We start from the raw sequence: 26,348 nt of genomic DNA, 5'->3' as shown, positions 1-26,348 counted from the left end.
CTCATGTTCACCCAACCACCCACGCACGGTCCTTTCCAGGCACTGTCCACCCACGCTGATGCGGGGGCACTCCCCCCTCTGGCGGGAAGGGGGATACCAGCGTTTGTGCCCTTTGACCCTATCCCCCCCCCCCCGAAAGAGGGGGAGGGGGTTCCAATTGTCTGTCCCCGTCCACGCCACAAACACTCACACTCACACCACAAATTACTTTGGTAATGTGGTTTATGCCCATCCCCAAATGGCCGTGTCCTTGTTAGAAAGCTTGAAAATACCCATAACAAGATTAACAACCTCCTTAATGCTGTTGACTTCAACAACACATGTCTACAAGAGAATCTGCTCACTCAATATTCATATATACATACATATATATATATATATATATATATATATATCTATATATATATATCTATATCTATATATATCTATATATATCTATATCTATATCTATATCTATATATATATATATATATATATATATATATATATATATATATATATATATACATACATACATACATATACCAAGGCTTTTTTCCCCTTACAAAGGAGGTAGCCAAAAAGGAAAAGGCATAAAATCATTCCCACCTATTCCATCCCTGAATACACTCCACACCCCTCCACCCTCCCTCTTATCTTAGCACCTCCTGGATGACGGGTCATCCCTGCACCTTGTCCACTGCCCTGGGTCAGAAGCAGTGTCGCATGACACAGCACATCCACAGCAAGGCCGCTTCATTAAATCGGCGACCCCCCCTCTCCGTCCCCCTATGCATAAAAAGAGAAGACAGGGAGAAATCCCTTCGGGCTGCGTCAAATTTTGCTCACACATACTACCTCACCCCCCATCCCCCCGCCCATTCCACCTCATGCTAGCACAACATCTTCCATATACAACCATTCTCCATTCACCCCTGTCTTCTGTCCTCTCCTGTCCTTCCTCAACAGACATTCCCCTCTTCCCCAAAGCCCCCTTCACCCCATCCATCCACCTCATCCTAGGACGTCCCCTCATGTTCACTCCCTCCACATCTGCCTTCCATACCTCTTTTACTAGTCTTTCTTCACTCATTCTTTCCATGTGTCCAAACCATCCCAATACTCTTTCATTAACCCTATCTCCCAACTCCCTTTCCACCCCCGTTCTTCTCCTCACCTCCTCATTTCTCACTCTATCTAGCCTAGTAACCCCCATCATACTTCTCAGACACCTCATCTCAAACACATTCAAACTCCTTCTCTCTTCCTCTCTTATGTTCCATGTTTCTGCTTCATACAGTGCTGTTGGCACAATCACTCCTTCATACAGTCTCCTCTTAGCATCCATTCCCAAATGTCTATTTCTCATTACACTCTTCAATCCACCAAGGCATTTACTCGCTTCTCTCAATCTACATTCTACCTCCACCTTCACTCCACCTTTTCCTGCCACATTTGCACCCAAGTATCTAAAACTATCCACTTCCTCCAGTCGCTCTCCCTTAATGCTCACTTCCAGTCTACTGCCACTTTCACCCCTTGTACATCTCATCACCTTACTTTTACCCACATTTATCTTTAGCTTTCTTCTATCACATACTCTCCCAAACTCTGCCACCAACTTCCTCACTCCCTCCTCCGATCCTGCCACAAGCGCAGTGTCGTCAGCAAACAACAGCTGGCTCACCTCCCACTTTTCTCCATTTTCTTTAACCATCTCTATTCCCTGACCCACTACCCTTGCATTTATCTCTCGCACTACCCCATCCATGTATAAGTTGAACAGCCAGGGCGACATAACGCATCCTTGACGAGGTCCCACCTTTACCTAGAACCACTCACTCTCTCCATTTCTAATCCTGACACAAGCTCTACTACTCTCATAAAAACTCTTGACAGCTCCGAGAAGCTTTCCTCCTATCCCATATATCTGCATAACCTCCCACAGTGCCTTTCTGTCTACCCTATCGTAAGCCTTTTCCAGATCCATAAAAGCCCCAAAAACATCCTTCCCCTTTCCTATAGCTTTCTCACATATTTGTCTTACAACAAAGATCTGACCTACACAACCTCTACCCGTCCTAAATCCACACTGTTCCTCACCAATTACTGCCTCTGTTCCTCTCCTAATCCTCTCAATCAAGATCCTCCCATAAGCCTTCCCCACTACACTTAACAAGCTAATCCCTCTGAAACTACTGCATTCACACTTGTCCCCTTTTCCCTTGTAAAGAGGAACTATACAGGCACTCCTCCAGTCCTCCGGCACTCTACCCTCTCTCCAGCAAACATTAAATAACCTCACCAGCCAGTCCACCATCACTGTACCTCCCTTTTTCAGACATTCTGCATGGCATCCATCCAGACCAGGTGCCTTACCTGCTTTCATCATCTTAACAACTGCCTTCACTTCATCCTTCCTTATTTCTCATCCATTTTCCTCACTCATCACTCTCATTTTCTTAGCATTTCCCACTGCAACTATCTTTCCCTCCCTATCTTCCTTCACATTTAACAACTCCCTAAAATATTCTGCCCATCTTCCCCTTACTGCCTTCTCTTCCATTATCATCTCTCCATCTGCACCTTTTACCTTTTCTTCTCTACTTGATTCGCCTCCTCTTCCTCTCTTAATTTCTTTCCAAAACATCTTTTTATTACTTTCAAAATTTTCTGTCATACTCTTACCCCACTTCACATCTGCTCTCCTCTTTGCCTCCTTTAACTTTTGCTTTACTTCTCTTTTCTTTTCTTTGTACCTCTTATATGACTCCCTTGTCCTATTTTGTAACCAATCTGTGAAAGCTCTCTTTTTCTCTTCTACAACCTTCTTTGTTTCCTCATCTCACTATTCATTACCCTTCCTTCTATTTCCTCCTGTCCTTCTTGTTCCACACACCATCCTTGCACACTTTGTGACTCCCTCCTTGAACCATCCCAATTCCTCCTCCACACTTAGCTCTACTCTATCCTTCACTCCCTCCCACTCCTCCTTCAGCTTCTTCTTGTACTCCTTCTCCTTTTCCTTTTCATTTAAAGAGTTCACTCTAAGCACCTCCCTACCTTTTGTCCCTTTCCTCTTTCTCCATCTATCCTCCACTCTCAACTTACCTTCCACCAAAAAATGATCTGATATTCCCCCACCCTCTCCCCTTAGCACATGTACATCCTTAACTCTTCCTATCATAGTCCTATTTACCACTACATAATCCATCAATGCTCTATCTACCACCCTTCCATCCACCACCCTCTCCCATGTGTACTTATGTTTGACTTTCTTCCGAAACACTGTATTAGCTATCATCAACTCTCTTTCTAGACACATTTCCATCATAACATAATGTGTACATATAACTTAAAATGTACAACAGATTGCTCTTATCATTGCATGCCTCATCAATAGTTGTACCTGAACTCCTAGGAAAATTATATTTCAAAATACAAAACTCCAAATGCTTCAGTTTATATAACCTTTGCAGTTCTACAGCTTTCTCATAGTCAAGTAATTCCATGTCCCTCAACTTCAATGCAAGCTGTGCTTCAATTATGTTATGATATTTGTTGCCAACTCCTAGTTTCTCCATCTCTTGCAGCCAGGATAATCTTTCCTCAACCTCTCCTAATACTAAAAGAAAACAATAGAATCAGTATTAGAGCCAGACCTGATTTGGGGGAGGAAAACAAGAATAAGAATAATGGCATTTTTTTCTTTCTTTAATCTATGAATACAAGGAAAGCAAATTAAGTTTAAATGGATATCATAACACCATATGCCAAGAAATAAAACTGGTCAATATATAAAATTAGCTATCAGAAGTAGGAAAAAAGATGGGCTTGAGAGACAAATCTTGTGAATCTAGATATGAATGGGGGAGAGACAGGTAGAAAGACTCAAAGAAGAAAAAGAAAGAAAGAAAAAATGGGCCACATACCAAGGCAAAAATCTAAACAAACAGATTTATGTGTAGGGAAAAACAATAAAAATGGGGATAAGGGAATATAGCCACAGAGACAATACAAAGACATTTAGTGGCAGACATAAGAATATGTATCATGGTAAAAAATACTGCCATAAAGATAATCATAGTAAAAAAGAAAGGAAGAAAAAAAGAAGGAGAGAACACAAAGTAGACAATTTGAATAGAAAAACAGCTGCAGACTAAGAAGATAGGGCTATCCAGATAGGGAAAGGATGTTTACTATTATGTACTTTATACATACATTCATCAAAACGATCTGGAGTACTGCATGGCAGAGATGGTAAAGTTTTTGGGGTAACAATAGGAAGGTCCTTCCCATAAGCCATTACATCTTGACACCTTTCCTTGGAACCCAACCCATATTCTGCAGAGCAAATATCATAGGTTCTGTTAGTCATTTTGACACCAACAAAAGGAACCTGAATGAAAAATTAACATGGTGATTCTATTTATATATCAAAGGTTTTCTCCCCTTACCAGGGAGGTAGCCAAAGTCAAAAGGCATATACCAACACCCACCCATTTCATTCCCACCCACCACCCTTTCCTTCCTCTCATCTTAGCTCCTCATGGATGTTGGGTCATACCTGTGTCCTGCCCACCGCCCTGGGTCAGAAGCAATGCAGCAAGATAGAGCACATCCACAGCAAGGCCAATTCATTTAATTGGCAGCCCCCCTCTCCATCCCTTCATGCAGAAAAATAGAAGATAGAGAGAAATCCCTTCTGGTTGTATTAAAATATAATTCACAAATAACCATTTCCCAACCCTCCCCATCCCCCATCCCTCTCTTACTTATATGACAGTATCCTCTATACACAGCCATTCTCCACTTAACCCTATCCCCTGCTTTCTCCCTTCCTTGTTCAACAGGCATTCCCCACCTTGCCCAACATTCCCTTTACCCCATCTATCCATCTCATCCTCAGTTGTCCCTCATGTTCACTCCATCCACCTCTACCTTCCACACCTTTTCACTCATTCTTTCCATGTGTCCAGACTATCCCAATACTCTTTCATCAACTCCATCTGCCATCTCCTTTTCCAACCCTGCTCTCCTCCTTACCTCCTTATTTCCCATTCTATCCAACCTTTTAATCCCTATGATACTTCTCAGACATTTCATCTCAAACATATTTAAAATTTTCCTCTCTCCTTCTCTTAAATTGCAATCTCTCCCATACAGTGCTGTTGGCACAATCACCACTTCATATAATCTCTTTGCATCCATTCCCTAATGCCTATTTCTCATTACACTTTTTGGGGCACATGAAAAACTATCACCCCTTAACACCCAGATGAAGAATCATCACGCCATGAGATCCCACCTGAAGAACTGTCACCCCATACGCCGAATATCAACAGTGGAATAAAGATTTGGTTAGGTTAGGTTAAGTTAAGTTAGGTTACATTAGATTAGGTTCGGTTATGTTAGGTTAGGTTACATTAGGTTAGGTTGAATGAAGGTTATGATTATTGTCATCAACTTATACAAATGAAGAATTGTAAATCCAGGATGGCCCACATGAAGAATTGTCACTCTAGGATAGACCACATGAAAAATTGTCACCCTGTCGAAGTCTGGGGTGAAGATTCTTCATGTGATCCCACTTTTTTATTCCCCAAGGCATTTACTTGCTTCTCTCAATCTATAATTTATCTCCACCTCCATTCCTTTTCCTATTACATGCAACCCCATGTGCTTAAAGCTATCTACTTCCTCCAGCCTCTTTCCTTTAAGACTTACTTTCAAATTACTGCCATCCTCTACTGTCATGTTCCATGATGTGTCACGATACAAAGAGAAACAGGTGTGGCACTGTATCTTATGTGTTATATGATTAGACCTCATATTGTCAAATAATATGGCTCTTGCTATTTATTTCCAAAAAGCTCCTATTAATGTTAAATTCAACCAACTAGTAGGTTATCTCAAGTTAGATAATAAGAATATGAAAAAGAATAGGCTATCTCCAGTTGTAAAATCAGCGGCGGAATAGTACACAAATGGGACATTCTACTGAATAGGTCATAAGTCATCATAACAATGATGATGTGAAGAAGTAGCGTCTTCAAACATGTTAATGAAAATTACTATTTTGTTGAAATAACTAGAAATAAAAATAGAATGTAGATTGAGAGAAGTGAGTAATTGCCTTGGGGGATTAAAAAGTGTAATGAAAAATAGACATTTGGGAATGGATGCTAAGAGGAGATTGTATGAAGGAGTGATTGTGCCGACAATACTGTATGGAGCAGAAACATGGAACATAAGAGGGGAAGAGAGGTGTTTGAATGTGTTTGAGATGAGGTGCCTGAGAAGCATGATAGGGGTTACTAGGCTGGATAGAGTAAGAAATGAGGAGGTGAGGAGGAGAATGGGGGTGGAAAAGGAGTTGGGAGATAGGGTTGATGAAAGAGTATTGGGATGGTTTGGACACATGGAAAGAATGAGTGAAGAAAGACTAGTAAAAGAGGTGTGGAAGGAGTGAACATGAGGACTCAACCTAGGATGAGATGGATGGATGGGGTAAAAGGGGCTTTGGGAAAGAGGGGAATGTTTGTTGAAGAAGAACATGAAAAGACATACGATAGGGGTGAATAGTAAATGGATGATGCTGTGATGCATGAGGAGAAGTGGGAGGGGGATGGGTGTGAGGGACTATGTGTGAGAAATAAATTGATGCAGCCCAAAGGAATTTCTCCCTGTCTTCTCTTTTTCTGCATGTGGGGATGGAGAGGGGGGGCCGCTGATTTAATGAAGCAGCCAAGCTGTGGATGTTTTGTGTCTTGCAACACTGCTTCTGACCCAGGGCAGTGGGTGAGATGCAGGGATGACCCATCATCCAGGAGATGCCAAGATTAGAGGGAGAAAAGAGGGTGGAGGGGAGTGGAGCATGTTAGGGATGAAATGGGTGGGAGTGGTTTTTATGCCTTTGTTTTTTGGCTACCTCCCTTGTAACAGAGAAAAAGCCTTTGGTATATGTATGTAACTAGCAACTGATAAATTGTAAACCTTCTTCACTCAAAAATAAAAAAGTGGCTGGATTGTGTGAAGCCAGGTAAATAGGAATATAGACTAGGCTTATAGGCATAACAAACTGGCACCTGTCAATGGCACTGTATGACTCCCTGTATAAAAAGGAGGGATGTGGGCCATGGCACCCCTCACTCCCACACTCATGCCCTCATTCATACCTCTCTGGAGTAGAGTAAATAAAATTTGTATTATTATTGTATTATGTAAATTAAATATTTTGCACCTCACCTTTATTTTCAATCCCAGTGTAAGACAGAAAATCCTAATAAAAGACAGTGAGCATGCTAGCAACTGGATTGTTGGAACTGATCAAATCGTGGCCAGGTTTGATACAGAAACTCAAATACAACATACTAGACTGTGACATATAAATAGGGGCCCCTGACCAGGATCAATTTTCTTCTTTACTGGATGTGTGCAAAATACTAGAGAGGAAATAGGAAGAAAGGTAAAGATAGAAAATTTATCATCGAGTAGATTCAAACCATGATCGATCATAAAAATATATTTGCTGTTTACACAAAATATGAATATGAATAGCAAAGGAGAATGTCTTGCTCAAGCAGTTTAAAAAGGGATTTCCACAGGAAGGAGAAAGATATTATAATATGGAAGACAATAGAAGTGAAGGCAGAATAGATGATGAATATAGAGATGAGAGACATAATCAAATTAATCTAAGACAGGGGCACAGTTTCACGACTTTGAGGAATCCCCACAGGTAAGGGACAGATATCATGATATGGAGGATAACAGGAGTGAAAATAGGATAGGTGAGAGATTACCAAGGGTAAGAGAGAGATATTACACAGAGGAAGTTAGAATTGAAAATGGGATGAGACATAATGAAGTCAATCCAAGACAGGAGGCAGAATTTCACAACTTCAAGGGATCCCCACAGGTAACAGACAGATATCATGATTCATGATATGGAAGATAACAGGAGTGAGAATAGGATAGTTGAGAAATTACCAAGGGTAAGAGAGAGATAATACGATATGGAAGCAAGTAGAACTGAAAGTAAGATAGGTGAAAGATTTCTATTGGAAGGAGGAAGATCTTACGATATGGAAGAAAATAAAGTTGAAAGTAGGATAGTTAAGAGATTTCTACAGAAAGGAGGAAGATACTTCGATATGGAAGAAATTAGAACCAAAAGTAGGATAGGTGAAAGACTTCCACAGGAAAGAGAAAGATATCATGATATGATAGAAAATAGGAGTGATAACAGAATAACCAGGGGACATAGAGATGAAACACATAGTGAAGTCTACCCTAGACAGGGAACAGAGTCTTTAAAGGAAACAAATAGTGCTGGAGTAGGACAGCCTGAGCAATGATCAACTTGGGTGAGTAGGGAGAGAAGTATAAAGGACATTATCAAAAAAGCAAGTCAACTTATCCCCAAATTTAGTGAAAGGGAACCAGAATTGTTCTTTTCTACATTTGAAGACATAATGAGACAATTGGGATGGAGAAAGGACCTCTGGTCAGCAATGATAAGATCCAGCCTACCCCCAAAAGCCTTAACTGCGCACATGGTATTTGAGAAATGGTATATATGATTATGATCAGATTAAGGGCAAAATATTAAAGGTATATGAGATTTCTCCAGAGTATTTTAGAAAAAATTCAGAGAGGTTAGGAAGGATATTGGTTGTGGATATATGGATCTAGCTAGGAATGTAAGGAGTAACCTAAACAAATGGATATGTGCAGAAAATGTGGTTACTATCAAGAAAGTCTTGGAGGTGATAACAACTGAACAATTCCTTAACTTACTGAACAATGAGGCTAGGCTATATGTGACCACACAGAAATGTGAGACCTTATTACAAGCAGCGAGTTCTGTGGAGAATTTTGTATTAAGGGCAAGTGAATCTAGGAAGAAAAGCATGATACAAACTCAGAAGGGTGAGAACAGAGGCATTTATATGATTCCAAGTCAGAGATATGTGAGGTCACAAGTAGGAGATAGCTGGAGGAAACCAGTCCAGTGTTTTAGCTGTGGGAAAGTAGGCCATAGAACTCAGGATTGTTATGCTAGGCCAAATGGAAAAAGGTACAGGCAGAAAATGGGAAAAAAACAAACCAGGCAGGAGATAATGTGTGTACAAGGAAACAGGAGGGAAGTGAATCAGAATAGTAGATGCTATACCTGTGGAAAATACAGTCATGGGATGGAAAATTGTCCCAAGGGAAAGGGAAACAAAGGGGACACACAAGACTGGAGACAAGAAAAGGACTAGCCAGACAAAGGAGAAGGAAGTAGCAGGCAAGAAAGATGATAGTAACTGCTGTGCAGGTGAAAGTAGGTTAAACAAGATGGAAAATACAGGAGTCAGCCAAGAGTGGTTATCTTATGTGAAAGATGCCAAGACAGGAGTAGAGGGAAGTGAAAGGAAGTCTGCAGTCAGAGCTTTGCAAGACACAGGGGCATCCTATACTACTGTGAGGCCAAATGTGATACCAGGATTAGAAAATAGACACATAAAGTCACTTCACCATGGGATTAGCCTGAGGAGTGATGACATTAGCACCCATAGCTAAGGTATTACTTGAAATAGATGGTCAGACAGCAGGTGTTGAAGTAGGAGTAGCAGGACTTCCAGTGAAAGGAGTAGACTTCCTCCTTGGGAATGACATAGTTGAAATAGTCCAGGTTAGACTCAAGATGGTAAATGACCCAATGACAAGACAAACAATGACAAAGCTGACATGGAGGATCCAGTAGTAGTTATCACCATGTCTCAAACTAAGAAGGCATGAGAGGAAGATGAACAAGGTGGAGACAACTTTAATTCCCTGTTTGAAGTTGATGTTGCAGATGAGACTCCAGAAGAACCACAAGATGAACTTAGCATGGAAGAGAAGCAGGTAACAGCAGAAGATGTAGAAGACCAGGGAGGTGACACTCAAGCAGAAGAAATGATCTTTGAGAAAGCCATTGATAGAGAGGAACTCATTCAACTACAACAGGAGGACCCAGAGCTGAAGGAGGTGCACCAAGCAGCTGAAGTGGAGGAGCAGGAAGAGGATTACAGCAAGACCAAGTTCATCATGGAAGATGGTGTACTTCTGAGGAAATATAAGGCACCAGAAAGGGTAGGTGATGTCATTACACAAATCGTAGTTCCATGGGAGATTAGGTAGAAGATTGTGAAGCTAGCTCATGCAACTACCTGCACCTACCTTGGAATCAGCAAGACTAAACAGTATTAGATCATTTTTATTAGCCTCATTTGTTGGAACATGTCAAGAGGATAGTTAAGCAATATATTGTGTGTCAAATGACTGGGAAGCCTAACGACACTCCCAAGAAGGTACCCATGTGCCAAGTTCCTGTCATTGAGGAACCTTTCAGTAAAGTAGTTGTTGATTGTGTAGGACCTCTCCCAAAGACTAAGTCTGGGAAGACATTTCTTCTTACTGTTATATGTCAATCCACACAATATGCTGATGCAATACCCCTGCCAAACATAAAGGCAAGGACAATCACCAAGGCCTTAATGTCTTGGAAGTACAAAGTGACAGGGGCACTAGCTTTTTAAGTGGGATATTCAAAGGAGCCCTGGAAGGCTTCAACATAATCCATGTAGTCATGTCAGCATATCACCCTTAAAGTCAAGGGATTCTTGAAAGGTTCCACAGGACTTTAAAAACACAGGATCAAAGCATGTGTGCTAGAATTTGAGAAGGATTGGAATGAAGGCATAGAATTGCTGTGATATGCCACTAGAATACATGAGGGTCTAGGATTTTCTCTTTTTATCTGATGTTCGGTAGAACCCCGTGAGAACCCCTTGCATCATTATATGAGCTGATGTTGTCAAAAGATTCAGAAAGAAATACCCCTTACTCAAAGTTTGTAGGTATTAACTTCAAGAAGCTGAGGAGAATTAGGCAGATAGCTAGGAAAAATCTAGAAAGGTCACAAGAAGTTAACAAAGGTTATTGTGATAAGAAAACAGTTAGGAGGCAACTCAATGTTGGGGATTATGTATTAGTGTTATTCCCTCAGAAAACCTCATTGCATCCAAAATATGAGGGACCATTCAGGGTACTAGAGAGAAAGGGGGGTAAAACTACTTAAAACAGAACCCAATGAGCACATCAGGAGTGCAACAAGCATGCATAAATTTATTGAAGAAATACCACGGGAGTGTGAAGGAGGAAGCAGCTGGTATGATTCAGACAGGACAAGCTGATGGAACCTTTGATTCAGATATTGGGGCTCTAAATTTCTTTTATGATTTGGACAGGTCAGACATAAGCAAGGCATTAGAGGGATCTCTGTCATCACTGGCAGGAGAGATGCGTGAAGAAGTCCGAGCGCTCCTCTTTAAGAATGCCACGATTTTTTTCCCCATGCCCCACCATTACTCAAGCAATATCACACAATGTCGTCTTAGAAGATGGAGCCAAACTGGTGAGGCAGACTCCCTACAGATTGTCACCCCAGAAGAAGAGGATCATGGAGAAGGAAGTGAAGCAGCTTATGGATCAAGGATTAGTGGAACTTAGTGCTAGTCTTAGGGCTTCATCAGCTGTACTGGTACTTAAGCCCAGAGGGGAGTAGAGACTATGTGTTGATTACAGTAGGGTGAACACAGTCACGAAGGTGGACCCTTACCCTCTCCCCAGAATAGATGATCTCATTGAGGAAGTTGTTGCTGCAAAGCTTTTATCAAAAATAGACCTGATGAAGGGATATCATCAGATCCCTCTCACAAGCAGAGCTACTGAGATATCTGCTTTTGTTACCCCACATCTTTTCAGTGACTTGTAAATTAGCTAGTCAAGGGATTGCCAGGTTTTAGAGCATACTCGGATGATATAGTTGTGTTTGCTGATACATGGAGTGACCACATGAATAGGTTGACGGGTTTACTTGACAAATTAAAACAAGTCCAGCTTACTGTAAACCTGAAGAGTGTCTTTGGCACATCAAGTCAGCCAGAATTGCATCACGTTGTTAGAAGCTAGGGTGAAGGACATCCTGAAATTCCAGGTCCCAAAGACAAAGCAAGGCATTAAAAGATTCATGGGCATGCTTGGATTCTATTGGAGGTACTATCCAAATCTTGCAGAGGTAGCTGCTTCTTTAACCCGCATGCTCTCTTATAATCATTTCCAGTGGGATGAAGGTGCAAATGCAGCCATTAAGGAATGTAAAAAGCTTTTCTCGGATCATCCTGTCTTGATAGCTTTAGATTATAGTAAGACATTTTATCTTGTTTGTGATACCAGTCATGTGGCAGTAGGTACTATGCTTGCTCAGGAAAAGGATGGTGTCTTAAGCCCCATCTCATTCATCTCTCAGATCCTCAAGGATTATATTATCAAAGGTGGTATTATACCATTGAAAAGGAGGCCCTTAGCCAGCCTCATATGATGATGCAAAATTACCTAAGAAGGTAAAAACGGAAGAGGACTGCAACTCATTGCAACAAGATCTGGACACAATATGGAATTGGACTCAAAAGTGGGAAGTAAAATTCAATATTAAGAAATGCAGTATAATGGAATTTGGAAAGAGTAGAAACAGGATATCAAAAGATTACAGAATTGGGGAAGAAAAAAAAAAAAAACTATGAAAAAGATCTTGGAGTGATGATTGGAAAGGACATGAAACCAGATAAGCATATAAATAAGATGTTCGGAGAAACCTACAACTTATTGAGAGCAATCAAAGTGGCATTTACTTATATGGACGAAGAAATGATAAGGAAAATACTAACTACACTAATAAGACCAAAACTTGAGTACGCAGCATCACTTTGGACACCCAGTACCAAAAAGAATATTAAGAAACTAGAAAGATTACAAAGAGCGACAACCAAACTAGCACCGACACTCACCGAACTAACATATGAGCAAAGACTATCCAAATTGAACCTACCAACTCTGGAACAAAGAAGAGAAAGAGGAGATTTGCTAACTATCTACAGAATAATGAAAGGAATGAAAGTTTTAGACAGGAATGACCTATTAGTGTGGGAAAACGGTAAAACAAGAGGACGTGGAAAAAAATTGAAAAAGGATAGTTATAGAAAAAACTTGAAAAGGAACAGTTTCCCACACAGAGCGATAAATACATGGAACAAATTAGACAACAAAACAGTATGTGCTAACACTATACAAGATTTTAATATAAAACTTGATGCGGAGAGATACAAAGACGGGTCACCACGAGCATAGCTCCCCTTCCGTATATTACAACTAGGTAAATACAACTAGGTAAATATTAGCTTTGAAGAAATTCCAGATTTTTCCTTATAAAAAAGTAATCATCATGAGTGATCATAACCTCCTGAAATATATCATAAGTGAGATTAAAAAGTGTAATGAAAAATAGACATTTGGGAATGGATGCTAAGAGGAGATTGTATGAAGGAGTGATTGTACCAACAGCACTGTATGGGGCAGAAACATGGAACATAAGAGAGGAAGAGAGGAGTTTGAATGTGTTTGAGATGAGGTGTCTAAGAAGTATGATAGGGGCTACTAGGCTGGATAGAGTGAGAAATGAGGAGGTGAGGAGGAGAACGGGGGTGGAAAGGGAGTTGGGAGATAGGGTGGATGAAAGAGTATTGGGATGGTTTGGACACATGGAAAAAATGAGTGAAGAAAAACTAGTAAAAGAGGTGTGGAAGGCAGATGTGGAAGGAGTGAACATGAGGGGGCGACCTAGGATGAGATGGATGGATGGGATAAAAGGGGCATTGGGGAAGAAGGGAATGTCTGTTGAGGAAGGATGGGAGAGGACAGAAGACAGGGGTGAATGGAGAATGGTTGTATATGGATAATGTTGTGATGTATGAGGTGAAATGAATGGGGGAGTATTTGTGAGAAAAAATTGATGCAGCCCGAAGGGATTTTTCCCTGTCTTCTCCTTTTCTGCATGAGGGGATGGAGAGGGGGGGGGGTCGATGATTTAATGAAGTGGCCTTGCTGTGAATGTGCTGTGTCTTGCAAAACTGCTTCTGACCCAGGGCAGTGGAGAAGATGCAGGGATGACCCGTCATCCAGGAGGTGCCAAGATAAGAGGGGGGAAGGGGGTGGAGTGTAATAGGGTTGGAATGGGTGGGAGTGGTTTTTATGCCTTTGTTTTTTTGGCTACCTCCCTTATAAGGAGGAAAGAAGCCTTTAGTATATGTATGGGAAAACAAAAAAGATTATAGACTAGTCAGATGGGCATTAGCACTCCAGGGATATGATTTAAGTATTCAACACATCCCAGGAAAACAAAATGTAGTAACTGATGCCTTGTTGCATCCTGACACAAAATGTTAGCCTTGCTGCACAGGCTTAAGCATTTTTATTCGGGGAAGGGGGATATGTCATGTTCCATGACATGTCACGATACAAAGAGACACAGGTGTGGCACTGTAGCTTATGTGTTATGTAACTAGACCCTACATCATCAAATAATGTGGCTCTTGCTATTCATTCCCAAAAAGCTCCTATTAAAGTTAAATTCAACCAACTAGTAGGTTATCTCAAATTAGATAATAAGAATATGAAAAAGAATAGGCTATCTCTTACATAAGTATTCCAGTTGCAGAAGACTTACGAATCGGCGGTGGAGTAGTACACAAATGGGATATTCTACCGAAGAGGTCATACATACATACATACATATACCAAGACTTTTTCCCCCTTACAAGGGAGGTAGCCAAAAAGGAAAAGGCATAAAATCATTCCCACCCATTCCATCCCTGAAAACACTCCACACCCCTCCACCCTCCCTTTTATCTTAGCACCTCCTGGATGATGGGTCATCCCTGCACCTTGTCCACTGCCCTGGGTCAGAAGCAGTGTCGCAAGACACAGCACATCCACAGCAAGGCCGCTTCATGAAATCGGCGACCCCCCCTTCTCCGTCCCCCCCATGCATAAAAGGAGAAGACGGGGAGAAATCCCTTTGGGCTGCGTCAAATTTTGCTCACACATACTACCTCACCACCCATCCCCCCGCCCATTCCATCTCATGCATCACAACATCATCCATATACAACCATTCTCCATTCACCCCTGTCTTCTGTCATAGGTCATCATAATAATGATGACGTGAAGAAGTAGCATCTTCAAACATGTTAATGAAAATTATTTTGAGATAACTAGCGATTGATAAATTATAAACCTTCTTCACTTAAAAATAAAGAAGTGGTTGGATTGTCTGAAGCCAGGTAAATAGGAATATAGACTAGGCTTACAGGCATAACAAACTGGCACCTGTCAATGGCACTGTATGACATCCCTGTATAAAAAGGAGGGCTGCAGGCCATGGCACCCCTCACTCCCACACTCGTACCCTTGTAGTAGAGTAAGTATATTTTGTATATTTTTGTATCATGTAAATTAAATAGTTATTTTGCACCTCACCTTTATTTTCAATCCCAGTGAAAGACAGAAAATCCTAATGAAAGGCATTGAGCATGCTAGCAACTGGATTGATGGAACTGATCAAATCGTGGCCAGGTTTGATACAGAAACTCAAATACAACATGCTAGACTGTGACATCTACCCTTGTAAATTTCATCACCTTGCTTTTACCTACATTTACCTTCAACTTTCTCCTATCATATACCTTTCCAAACTCTGTTACTAACTTCCTAAATCCCCCCTGAGCCTACCATAAGCACAGTGTCATCAGCAAAGAATAACTGGCTCAACTTCCCACTTTTCTCCATTTTCTTTAACCATCTCCAATCCCCTGCCCATTCCCCTCACATTTACCTCCTGCACCATCCCATCCATATACACATTGAACAGCCATGGCAACATGACACATCCCTGATGAAGTTCCACCTTTGCTTCAAACCACTTATTCTCTCCATTTTTAATTCCAACACAGGCTCTACTACTCTTGTAAAAACTCTTGACTGACCTTAACAGCTTTCCCCTGATTCCATATATCTGTAAAACCTCCCATAGTGCCTTCCTGTTCACCCTATCATAAACCTTTTCCAAATCCATAAAAGCCCAAAAAACATTCTTACCTTTTCCTACAGCTTTCTCACAGATCTACCTTACCAAAAAAATCTGATGTACACAAGCCCTACCTTTTATAAATCCACACTGTTGCTCACTAATTACTCCCTCTATTTCTCTCGTAATCCTCTCAATTAAAACCCTCCTACAAGCCTTCCCAACAGCACTCAACAAACTGATCCCTCTGAAGCTACTACACTCACATTTGTCCCTTTTTCCCTTGTAAAGTGGAACTATACAGGCACTCCTTCAGTCCTCTGGTACTCTACCCTCCCTTAGACACACATCAAACAACCTCACTAGCAAGTCCACTATTATTGTACCTTTCTTCTTCAGACATTGTATAACATCCATCTAACCCAGGTGACTTGCCTGCTCTCATCATTTTAGTAACTACTTGCACCTCATCTTTTTTTATTTCTCCTAAAATTTCCTTGCCTATCATATTACTGTAATTCTTTTAATGCCTCCCACTGCTACCATTGCTCCCTCCCCAACCTCCTTCACATTTACCAACTCCCTAAAATGCATATCTTTTTATATGTTGATGGTGGGTGAATATATTTTGACTTCCTGATTTAGTTGTGGATGTTTTCTTTTTAACTCTAAGTTCACAATGATTTCAGTTACTTACAAACTGATGACCAGTTTGTCACTTAGCAAGGATAAAGTTCAAAGTAAAGCAGTGCTATGAGGTTACATTTCTACATTCTTATAAAACCTGTTCTGTAGCTCATCTCCTGAAATAACATAAGAAAAGAGAATCCAAGTTAAACCACCACAATTTATTTTGCTGTAACTAATATGAGTAGTTTTGTAACTATTTATAATTTTCCCTTTTATTTGATTTGATATTTTTGCTTTCATCTATATGTCAACAAGAATAAAGGAAAACAACATACTTACAAATACAGTTCAATCACCAAAAGCTGAATGTGTGGACACTGGTATTGACACATCCCAACTCATATACACTAAGATATTACTTCCCTGCTCTGGTCCAGAAAACCCTCTGTTCAATTATATAAATGTATGAATAAATAGGTTTCATAATGTGTTATCATGAACAGGTCAGGAATTACTTGGTGGAGGTGGTATGTAGCTCCTGTCTGGTTCAAAGAGTCCCATTCTTTCCATATCTTTCCAGGTCCTCTTCCTCTGTAACTTGGGAGCTCTTCCACCTTTGAATTCCTCTTTCAATTTGCCATAGGTACTACTTGAGTGTGTGGTTGTTGAGAGAGCTTGAAGGGAGGGAAGGATTTTTCCAGCATAGATAGACTTCTCAATGAGTTTGCGATGTTGTACAACCACAGCAGCCTCTTGAGCAAGCTCTGTAATAACATTTCATCATCTTAATGCTTGTTTTGGAATCCAACACAGTATAATTTTTTTCTTTTGATATGTAACTGTATTACTCAATCTGAATGTTATTCAATATTTATCACATTTAAATTTTGTTTGTTATAACTATTCTTTAACTCACAAAGAACATACAGTACATTATATATGACTACATTACACAGTTCACTTTGATATCTAAGTTCCCATTCATTTTCCTTTGTCCTGCCACCAATTCCATTGGCATACACTTGTCCAAAGAGGATTTACAGTGGAAAAGCAATGGAAGCAACCCTGGGAAAGCACAGGAAGCAGAACCTTCTACCACCTCCCTGCCCAGATGCTTGTCATCTATCTTATCCTTTTTCTGTATTCTGACAGTACTGTAAATTGTTTTACAGGTTTATAAATAGTAAACTAATACTGTTAATGGATCTTTTAATCTAAAAGTAGAATGAGATACATCAACTCAGGCTGAAATAATGAACAAAAGTTGTCAATCAGTTTTCACTTCTGGAAATGACTTTAAAGATGGGTGAACTGGAATGTTGAATTAAAAGATATGAAAGTGGAAGTGAAGGAAGTATAAACAGTCAAATATTGCAAAGATTAGGAAAGCTCTAGGGCCTACTAGGACTTCAAACTGGACATTTGATATACTTGAGCAATGCAAAGAATTGACAGGACCCCATAAGCAAAGCTCCTTTCCAGTATATCACAATTTGACAAATAAAGTAGGACAAGATTCATAATTTAATAGTGTGTTCATTAAAAGAAGGTACAGTGCCTCAAGACTGGAATAGGGCTAATGAGGTATTAACTTACAAATGAGGAAATAAGAATTGACCATCATGATAACTTGTGAGAGAATTGTAAAAGAGTGGTTGAGGTGCTTCAAGAGCCAGATGACTGGGTTTCTTGTATTTGTCTACAGTAATCATAGTACACAGGAAAGGAACTATGCTCATGGGTCCTGTATTTTTTCTATATATGCCAAATTTTAAATTTGTTATACTCTTGGCCAGTGTTTCTCAATCAGGGTTCCACAAAAGGTTATTGTAACAATGTAATATAGACATCATCCTATCTAATCTATTATTATGATGAAAATAAAATGAGAAAGATATGGAATATGTGTTTTTTTTTGTTTTGTTTTTTTGTGCAGGGGTTCCTTGAGACATGAAATTTATTTTACAGGTTACACAAGGGTAAGAGGTTGAGAATGTCAGCCGAGGCTGAGAATGCCCAGCCATGGCTGAAATATCTATCCAGAAAACTGTGTTTTAACATCTTTCAGACATGTTCTTTTGTTCAATTTGTTTCCACAACTTTGTGATGCCTTTCTGTCCCAATTCAAGATATTTCCTTTGTCAGCTTTATCCACTTCCTTCAGTGACCTGAACAATGCAATCAAGCCATCTCTTTTTCTTCTTCCTTTTAGTTGTAACAGATCTAGTGCTTCTAGTCTCTTCTCATATCTTTTATCTGCAAGGCTGGGAACCAATTCAGTCTCTGCCCTTTGTATTCTCTCAATCTTGTTTACATTTCGCTTTGTGCTGAGATTGTACTACTACTGTGTGTGACAAATCAACTTTAACTCCCCCAGAGGTCTAGTACCTGTCATGAATCTCATTTTGAAATCCTGCACTTCTTCACCTCTTCCCCCTATTAAACAGTAAACTGTGACAAATGTTTATGATGAGCAGTGTGTAACTGCAAAATACATCATATGATGTGATTTTTTTTAACTTGGTGATCTATATTTTGATACCATGTGTCTTAAAATGAAGTCTGGCAACTCAGGTTGAACGAGTTCACACAATGGACCTATCCACCCTGTCACATGGATGACACGCCGCCTACACAAAGCTGTACCACGTGGGCCAGGGGTTCCCAGGGCCGCCACTTGACCAGGACAATTCGTTGTCACGGCGACCCGCGCAGGATGCACACAAAGCTGTACCACGTGGGCCTAACCAGAGGAGCGTCACGTGAATGCCCGCCAGGACACACACAAAGCTAAAACCACGTGGGCCAGAGGTGCCACGCCGTTCACACAAGCCGTGCCACGCGGGCCGACCCGGCTTGGAAGAAGGGGACGCGCGGCGTAGGTCAGTCCTGACTGCAGGCCAGAAGTTCCCAGGGTCTATGGGAGAATTCGATGGCACGTGAGTGCCCACGCATGCGCAGTACAGTCCTCCTCTTCGGTTCTCCTCCCCCTCCCAGATCTACAGAGGGAGGGCGCAGAGGATTTTGAGGACACTTTTTCGACGGCCGCCCTCCGCGGCGATCCACTTCTCCTCCTCCTCCCAGTCCTACAGAGGGAGGGTACTCCAGGAGGACGACTCGGCGCTTGATCCAGCAGGAGTTCACAGAGACGAGCTGTGGGAGGACTCGGCGCTCGACCCAGTAGATCACAGCGACGAGCTGTGGGAGGACTCAGCGCTCGTCTGGAGCAGGAAACCACAGCGACGAGCTGTGCGAGGACTCAGCGGTTGACCCAGCAGGAGTTCACAGCAACTAGCTGTGGGAGGACTCAGTGCTTGACCCAGCAGGAGATCACAGCGACGAGCTGTGGGAGGACTCGGCACCCGTCTGGAGCAGGAGATCACAGTTACGAGCTGTGGGAGGACTCTTCAGACGCCCCAACAGGAAAGTGTATTGGTATTTATACTGTTAGTATAATTGTTGTCTTGTTAAGGCCATCAGACTGGTCCATGTGTTGGTGTTACTTTACATAGAATAGCCGTGTTATTGTTATCCAGTACAGCCATCTTAGTGGTGTTGATGTGTTTCTCTCTCGCCTTTCTTTATACATGCACACACACACACACACTTCAGCGAATGGACGGCTTGGATGACGTTCTGAAGAAAACTGAAGTCTGTGGATCCCAACGCAAAGAGAAGTGCCTAGTGTTTTTACAGGGTGGGGGGGAAATTGCTCGTGGAGTAGTGGGAAAGTAGGGAAAGAGGAAAAGGGGAGGGATTACTGAGGGAAATGGAAAGAAATGAGGAGGGAGTAGACTTGGCCCAGCCAGACAAGCGAAAGGTAAACAAAAGACTGAGTGATGATGAAATGTCTAATAAAAATGTAAAGATTAGAAGTATAGAGAGGAGCAATACAGTAGAAAGTGACGAGAATATGTTCCAGGGATTTAAAGAGGGTGGGGGGGACACAACCCCCCCCCCCCGACTGATAAGACTAGAGGAGAGAGTTGATAAGGTGATCGAGGACTTGGAACGTAAGTTAGGTAATGTTGACTCCATTTTCCAGAGAATTGAAAGGTTGGAACAACTAGAGAAGGCAAACAGAAACTTAACTGAAGAAATAGAGGACCTAAAGAGACAGTTAGGAAATGTAAAGGAGGAGAATGAGAAATTGAAGAAGAATAGTAATGAAAACAGAGAGAAAATAGCTAAAGAAGCTAAAAATTGGAGAACAACCCAAGAATGAAATAAGGTTTCATTCACTGACATAGTCAAACAGCAATTGAAAGAACATAATGAAGACTCAGTTATTAAAGTGATGAGACAGAAGGAGAATATAGTAAGAGAATTAGCTGACAAAAAGAAATGTATAATCATATTAGGAATGGAAGAGAAACATAACCCAGATAGAACCGCAAGAATCAAGGAGGAAAATGAAAGAGTAAGCAGTTTATTAAAATTAGTCCAGGAAGATGAACCAGAAATTATAAAGGAAATTGAGGAAAAATTCAGACTCGGAAAATATAATACAGATAAGACCAGACCAATTAAGATTAAATTCAGGTCACAAACAACGGCAGAGAAAATTCTATCCAAAACAGAGAAACTAGCAACAAATGATCAATATAAAAAGGTATGGATAAAAAGAGAAATGAATAAGGAGGAAAGAGAGGCAGAAAAGCAGAAAAGACTTGAAGCTAAGGCAAAAAACGAGGAAAGAACGGAGTCAGAGAAAGAGAGATTCTATTGGAGAGTAGTGAACATGAAAATAAAGCAGTTCGACATACAAAAGAAAAACATAAGGGAAACAGAGAACACAATGGAAATGGCAGAAAACTAAGAGCGTCTTACACAAATATAGATGGATTGATAACAGGATTGAATGAACTGAATGATTATTTGAAGGAAAAAGAACCAGACATAATGGGAATTGTAGAAACAAAATTAAAAGGCCCACTACCTCCCAACAGTATAGGACATGATGCATACAATTATTGGATTAGAAACAGAGAGAAAAAACAAGGGGGTGGAGTTATGTTCCTGACTAAGAAGGATATAAACGTGAAAGGTGCCATATATGGAAAGAATACAGTAGAGATGATTATGATAGAAGTGGAAGACCGAGATAAGAAGAGCAGAAAATTTGTGATCAATTATGTGCCTCCGAAAACAGCCTCATGGGAGGAGAGTGAACATAAAAGTATGTTAGAGGACACAAAGATAGCATTAACTAAAATAATGGAAGACGGAGGAATAATAGTTATGATGGGCGACTTTAATTGCAAAGAAATCTGCTGGGAAGAAATGACAGTAAAGAGTGGTGATGACTCATGGGGAAATGCTCTACTTGAGATGATTACTGACCATTCAATGACACAATGGATACAAGAGAACACTAGGTATAGAAATGAAGAAGAACCATCGAGGCTAGACTTAATAATTACATCTGAACCTAGAATAGTGGACAAGATTAAATATAAAACACCAATAGGTAAAAGTGACCACATATTGATTGAACTGGAACTTAATGAAGAAAAATATATGAAAAGAAATGAACAATATAGAAAAGGAAGAATGATGTATGAAAAAACAAACTTTGATAAAATAAGAGAATTCTTCCAACAAGAAAACTGGGAAGAAATATACAAAGAAGAAACATCAGTGGAAGAGAAATGGAATATTTTGACAAAAATTTACAAAAAAGGAGTGGAAAAGTATGTCCCAAGACAAAAACAAGAAAAAGAATATGTAAAATGCTGGTACAACAAAAGTTGTAGGGAGTTAAAAGACAAAAGAGACAAAGCCTGGACCAGATGGAAAAAAGACAGAAGACCTGAAAAATAGAAAATATATACCGGTTATAGAAATGAATATGTACAAAAGTGCAGAGGAAAAAAGAAAATATGAAAAAGATGTTATAGAAAAGTGTAAAGATCAACCAAAACTATTCTACAGATTTGTAAACAATAAACTGAAAAACAAACAAGACTTGGAGAAATTAAGACAAGGAGGAGTTGAATACACTGAGGAAATGGAAATGGCGGAAATTATGAACAAACATTTTAAATCAGTGTTTACAAGGGAAAATATACAACCTGAAGAGATTGAGTGGAAAGAAAAAGTCCCCCCTATGGAAGAAATAGAAGTAACAAAGAATGAAATATTGACACACTTGAGTAATTTTGATGTCAGAAAATGGCATGGGCCAGATGAAATAGCAAACTGGATTCTGAAAGAATGCAGGAATGAACTGGCAGACAAAATACATAGCATAATAAGCAGTTCCTTAAAAGAAGGAAAAGTTCCAGAAGATTGGAAAAAAGCAAATATAGTACCTATATATAAAGGAGGAAATAAAGAAGAACCTACCAACTATAGACCAGTCTCTCTAACAAGTACAATAGCAAAAATTTGTGAAAGAATTATCAAAAGTAGATGGGTAAAATACTTGGAAAAAAAAAACAACGTACTAAATCCAAGGCAATTTGGATTCAGACAAGGACGATCATGCGTCACCAATTTAATATGTTTCTATTCAAGGCTAATAGATATAATACAAGAGAGAGATGGATGGGCTGATTGTGCATTTCTAGACCTAAAAAAAGCTTTTGACAAAGTACCACATAAGAAGTTGCTTAAGAAATTAGAATATGAAGGAGGAATACAAGGTAAATTGCTAAATTGGATGGAAGACTTTTTGCAAGAAAGAAAAATGAGAGTAGTGATAAGAGACCAGCACTCAAAATGGAATGAAGTAATAAGCGGTGTCCCGCAGGGAACAGTTCTGGCCCCAATAATGTTTGCTATATATATTAATGATATGGATGAAGGAATTGAAAAGCTATATGAGCTTCTTTGCAGATGATGCAAAACTACTGAAAAGAGTGAAAACTGAAGAAGATTGTGAATCACTACAGAGAGATCTAAATAAAGTACAAGAATGGAGTAGGAAGTGGGAGATGGAGTTCAATACAAAAAAGTGTAGTATAATGGAATTTGGAAAAAGCAAAAACAGAATAACAGGAGCATATAGTTTGGGAGAAGAAGGAATAAAAAAAGTAGAAAATGAGAAGGACCTGGATGTCATTGTTATGAATAATATGTCACCTGAGAAACATATATATAAGATTTTTGGAGAAACTTATAATTTAATAAGAACAATCAAAGTGGCATTTACATACCTGGATGAAGAAATGGTGAGGAAAATCCTAATCACCCTGATAAGACCAAGATTGGAATATGCAGCAACGATATGGTCACCAAGTACAAAAAAATGTATAACAAAACTTGAAAGAATACAAAGAGCAATTACAAAATTGGCACCAACACTCTCAAAACTATCATATGAAGCGAGACTACAAAAACTTAAACTACAGACACTAGAGCAAAGAAGAGAGAGAGGAGATTTGATAGCTATTTACAGAATCATGAAAGGCATAGAAATTACTGACAGAGAGAATCTGATAAAATGGGATGACAGAAATACAAGAGGACACGGAAAGAAAATAAAAAAAGACAGCTATAGAAGAGATTTGAAAAAGAACAGCTTTCCTCACAGAGTAATAGACAGTTGGAACAAGTTAGATGAGAAAGTGGTGTGTGCAAAAACAATACATGAATTTAAAAATAGTTTAGATAAAATTAAATATGAAGACGGTACCCCACGAGCATAGCTCCCCTTCCCGTAAAATACAACTTGGTAAATACACACACACTTCAACGAATGGACGGCTTAGAAGACGTTCTGAAGAAAATTGAAGTTTTGTGGATCCCAACGCAAAGAGAAGTGCCTAATGTATTTACAGGGTGGGGGGAAATTGCTCGTGGGGTAGTAGGAAAGTAGGGAAAGAGGAAAAGGGGAGGGATTACTGAGGGAAATGGAAGGAAATGAAGAAGGAGTAGACTTGGCCCAGGCAGACAGGCGAAAGGTAAACAAACGGCCCCCCGACGACGATGATATGTCTAATAAAAATGTAAAGATTAGAAGTATAGATAAGAGCAATACAGTAGAAAGTGATGAGAATATTTTCCAGGGATTTAAAGATGATCGAGGACTTGGAGCGTAGGTTCGGTCATGTTAACAATATTATACGGAGAGTTGAAAAATTGGAAGAACTAGAGAAGGCGAACAAAAACTTAACTAAGGAAATTGAAGAATTAAAAAACAGTTAAAAGAAGTAAAAGATGAGAATAAAGTCTTAAAGGAGAATAATAAGGAGAACAAGGAGGGTTGGAAAAAAAATCAAGAAAATAGCAAAGTTGCATTCACTGACATAATCAGACAGCAAATGAATGAACAAACTGAAAACTCAGTTATTAAAGTGATGAGACAGAAGGAGAATATAGTAAGAGACTTAGCAGACAAAAAGAAATGTATAATCGTATTGGGAATGAAAGAGAAACATAACCCAGAGAGAACCACAAGAATCAAAGAGGAAAATGAAAAAGTAAGAAATTTACTAGAATTAGTTCAGGAAGATGAACCAGAAATAATGAAACAAATCGAAGAGAAATTCAGGCTCGGGAAATATAGTACAGACAAGACCAGACCAATTAAGATTAAATTCAGGTCACAAACTACGGCTGAGAATATCTTATCCAAAACAGGGAAACTAGCAACAAGTGAACAATATAAAAAGGAATGGATAAAAAGGGAAATGAATAAAGAGGGAAGAGAGGAAGAAAAACAGAAAAGACTTGAAGCAAAGGAAAAAAACGAGAGAAGAACGGAGTCAGAAAAAGAGAGATTCTATTGGAGAGTAGTGAATATGAATTTAAAGAAAGTCGACATACAAGAGAAAAACAAAAGGGAAACAGAGAACACAATGGAAGTGGCAGAAAACTAAGAGTGTCTTACACATATATAGATGGATTAATAACAGGATTGAATGAGCTGAATGATTATTTGAAAGAAAAAGAACCAGACATAATGGGAATTGTAGAAACAAAATTAAAAGGTCCACTACCACCCAACAGTGTAGGACATGATGCATATAATTATTGGATTAGAAACAGAGTGAAAAAGGAAGGGGGTGGAGTTATGTTCCTGACTAAGAAGGATATAAACGTGAAGTGTGTCACATATGGAAAGAATACAGTAGAGATGATAATGATGGAAGTAGAAGACAGAGATAAGAAGAACAGAAAGTTTGTGATAAATTATGTGCCCCCGAAAACAGCCTCATGGGAAGAGAGTGAACATAAAGTATGTTAGAGGACACAAAGATAACATTAAACAAGATAATGGAAGAGGGAGGAAAAATAGTTATGATGGGCGACTTTAATTGCAAAGAAATCTGCTGGGAAGAAATGACAGTAAAGGGTGGAGACGGCTCATGGGGAAACGCAATACTTGAGATGGTTACTGACCATACAATGACACAATGGATACAGGAGAACACTAGGTATAGAAATGAAGAAGAGCCATCGAGACTAGACCTAGTAATTACATCCGAACCTAGAATAGTGGACAAAATTGAATATAAAACACCAATAAGTAAAAGTGACCACATATTGATTGAACTGGAACTTAATGAAGAAAAATATATGAAAAGAAATGAACAATATAGAAAAGGAAGAATGATGTATGAAAAAACAAACTTTGATAAAATAAGAGAATTCTTCCAACAAGAAAACTGGGAAGAAATATACAAAGAAGAAACAACAGTAGAAGAGAAATGGAATATTTTGACAAAAATTTACAAAAAAGGAGTGGAAAAGTATGTCCCAAGATAAAAACAAGAAAAAGAATATGTAAAATGCTAGTACAACAAAAGCTGTAGGGAGTTAAAAGAGAAAAGAGACA

At 39.7% G+C, this 26,348-nt stretch overlaps 1 protein-coding gene across 1 annotated transcript in view; it reads right to left on the bottom strand.

The window, feature by feature from the left end:
- LOC143019578 (UPF0193 protein EVG1 homolog) overlaps positions 1-26,348 on the bottom strand; it is a 137,718-nt gene that overhangs the window by 63,356 nt on the left and 48,014 nt on the right. Inside the window, exons 2-4 of the mRNA XM_076175394.1 lie at positions 17,080-17,328; positions 4,201-4,323; positions 3,451-3,604 (exon numbers count right to left, since the gene is read on the bottom strand). Of these exons, the coding sequence (XP_076031509.1) occupies positions 3,451-3,604; positions 4,201-4,323; positions 17,080-17,328 (526 nt within the window). The remainder of the gene's footprint in view (positions 1-3,450; positions 3,605-4,200; positions 4,324-17,079; positions 17,329-26,348) is intronic.

The sequence above is a fragment of the Oratosquilla oratoria genome, chromosome 1 (genome assembly GCF_046742065.1).
Source record: "Oratosquilla oratoria isolate Oo_2021 chromosome 1, ASM4674206v1, whole genome shotgun sequence".
In the NCBI taxonomy this organism is placed as follows: Eukaryota; Metazoa; Arthropoda; class Malacostraca; order Stomatopoda; family Squillidae; genus Oratosquilla; species Oratosquilla oratoria.
Note: the sequence above shows the minus strand (reverse complement) of the source record. Positions and strands in the feature narration are given on the sequence as shown.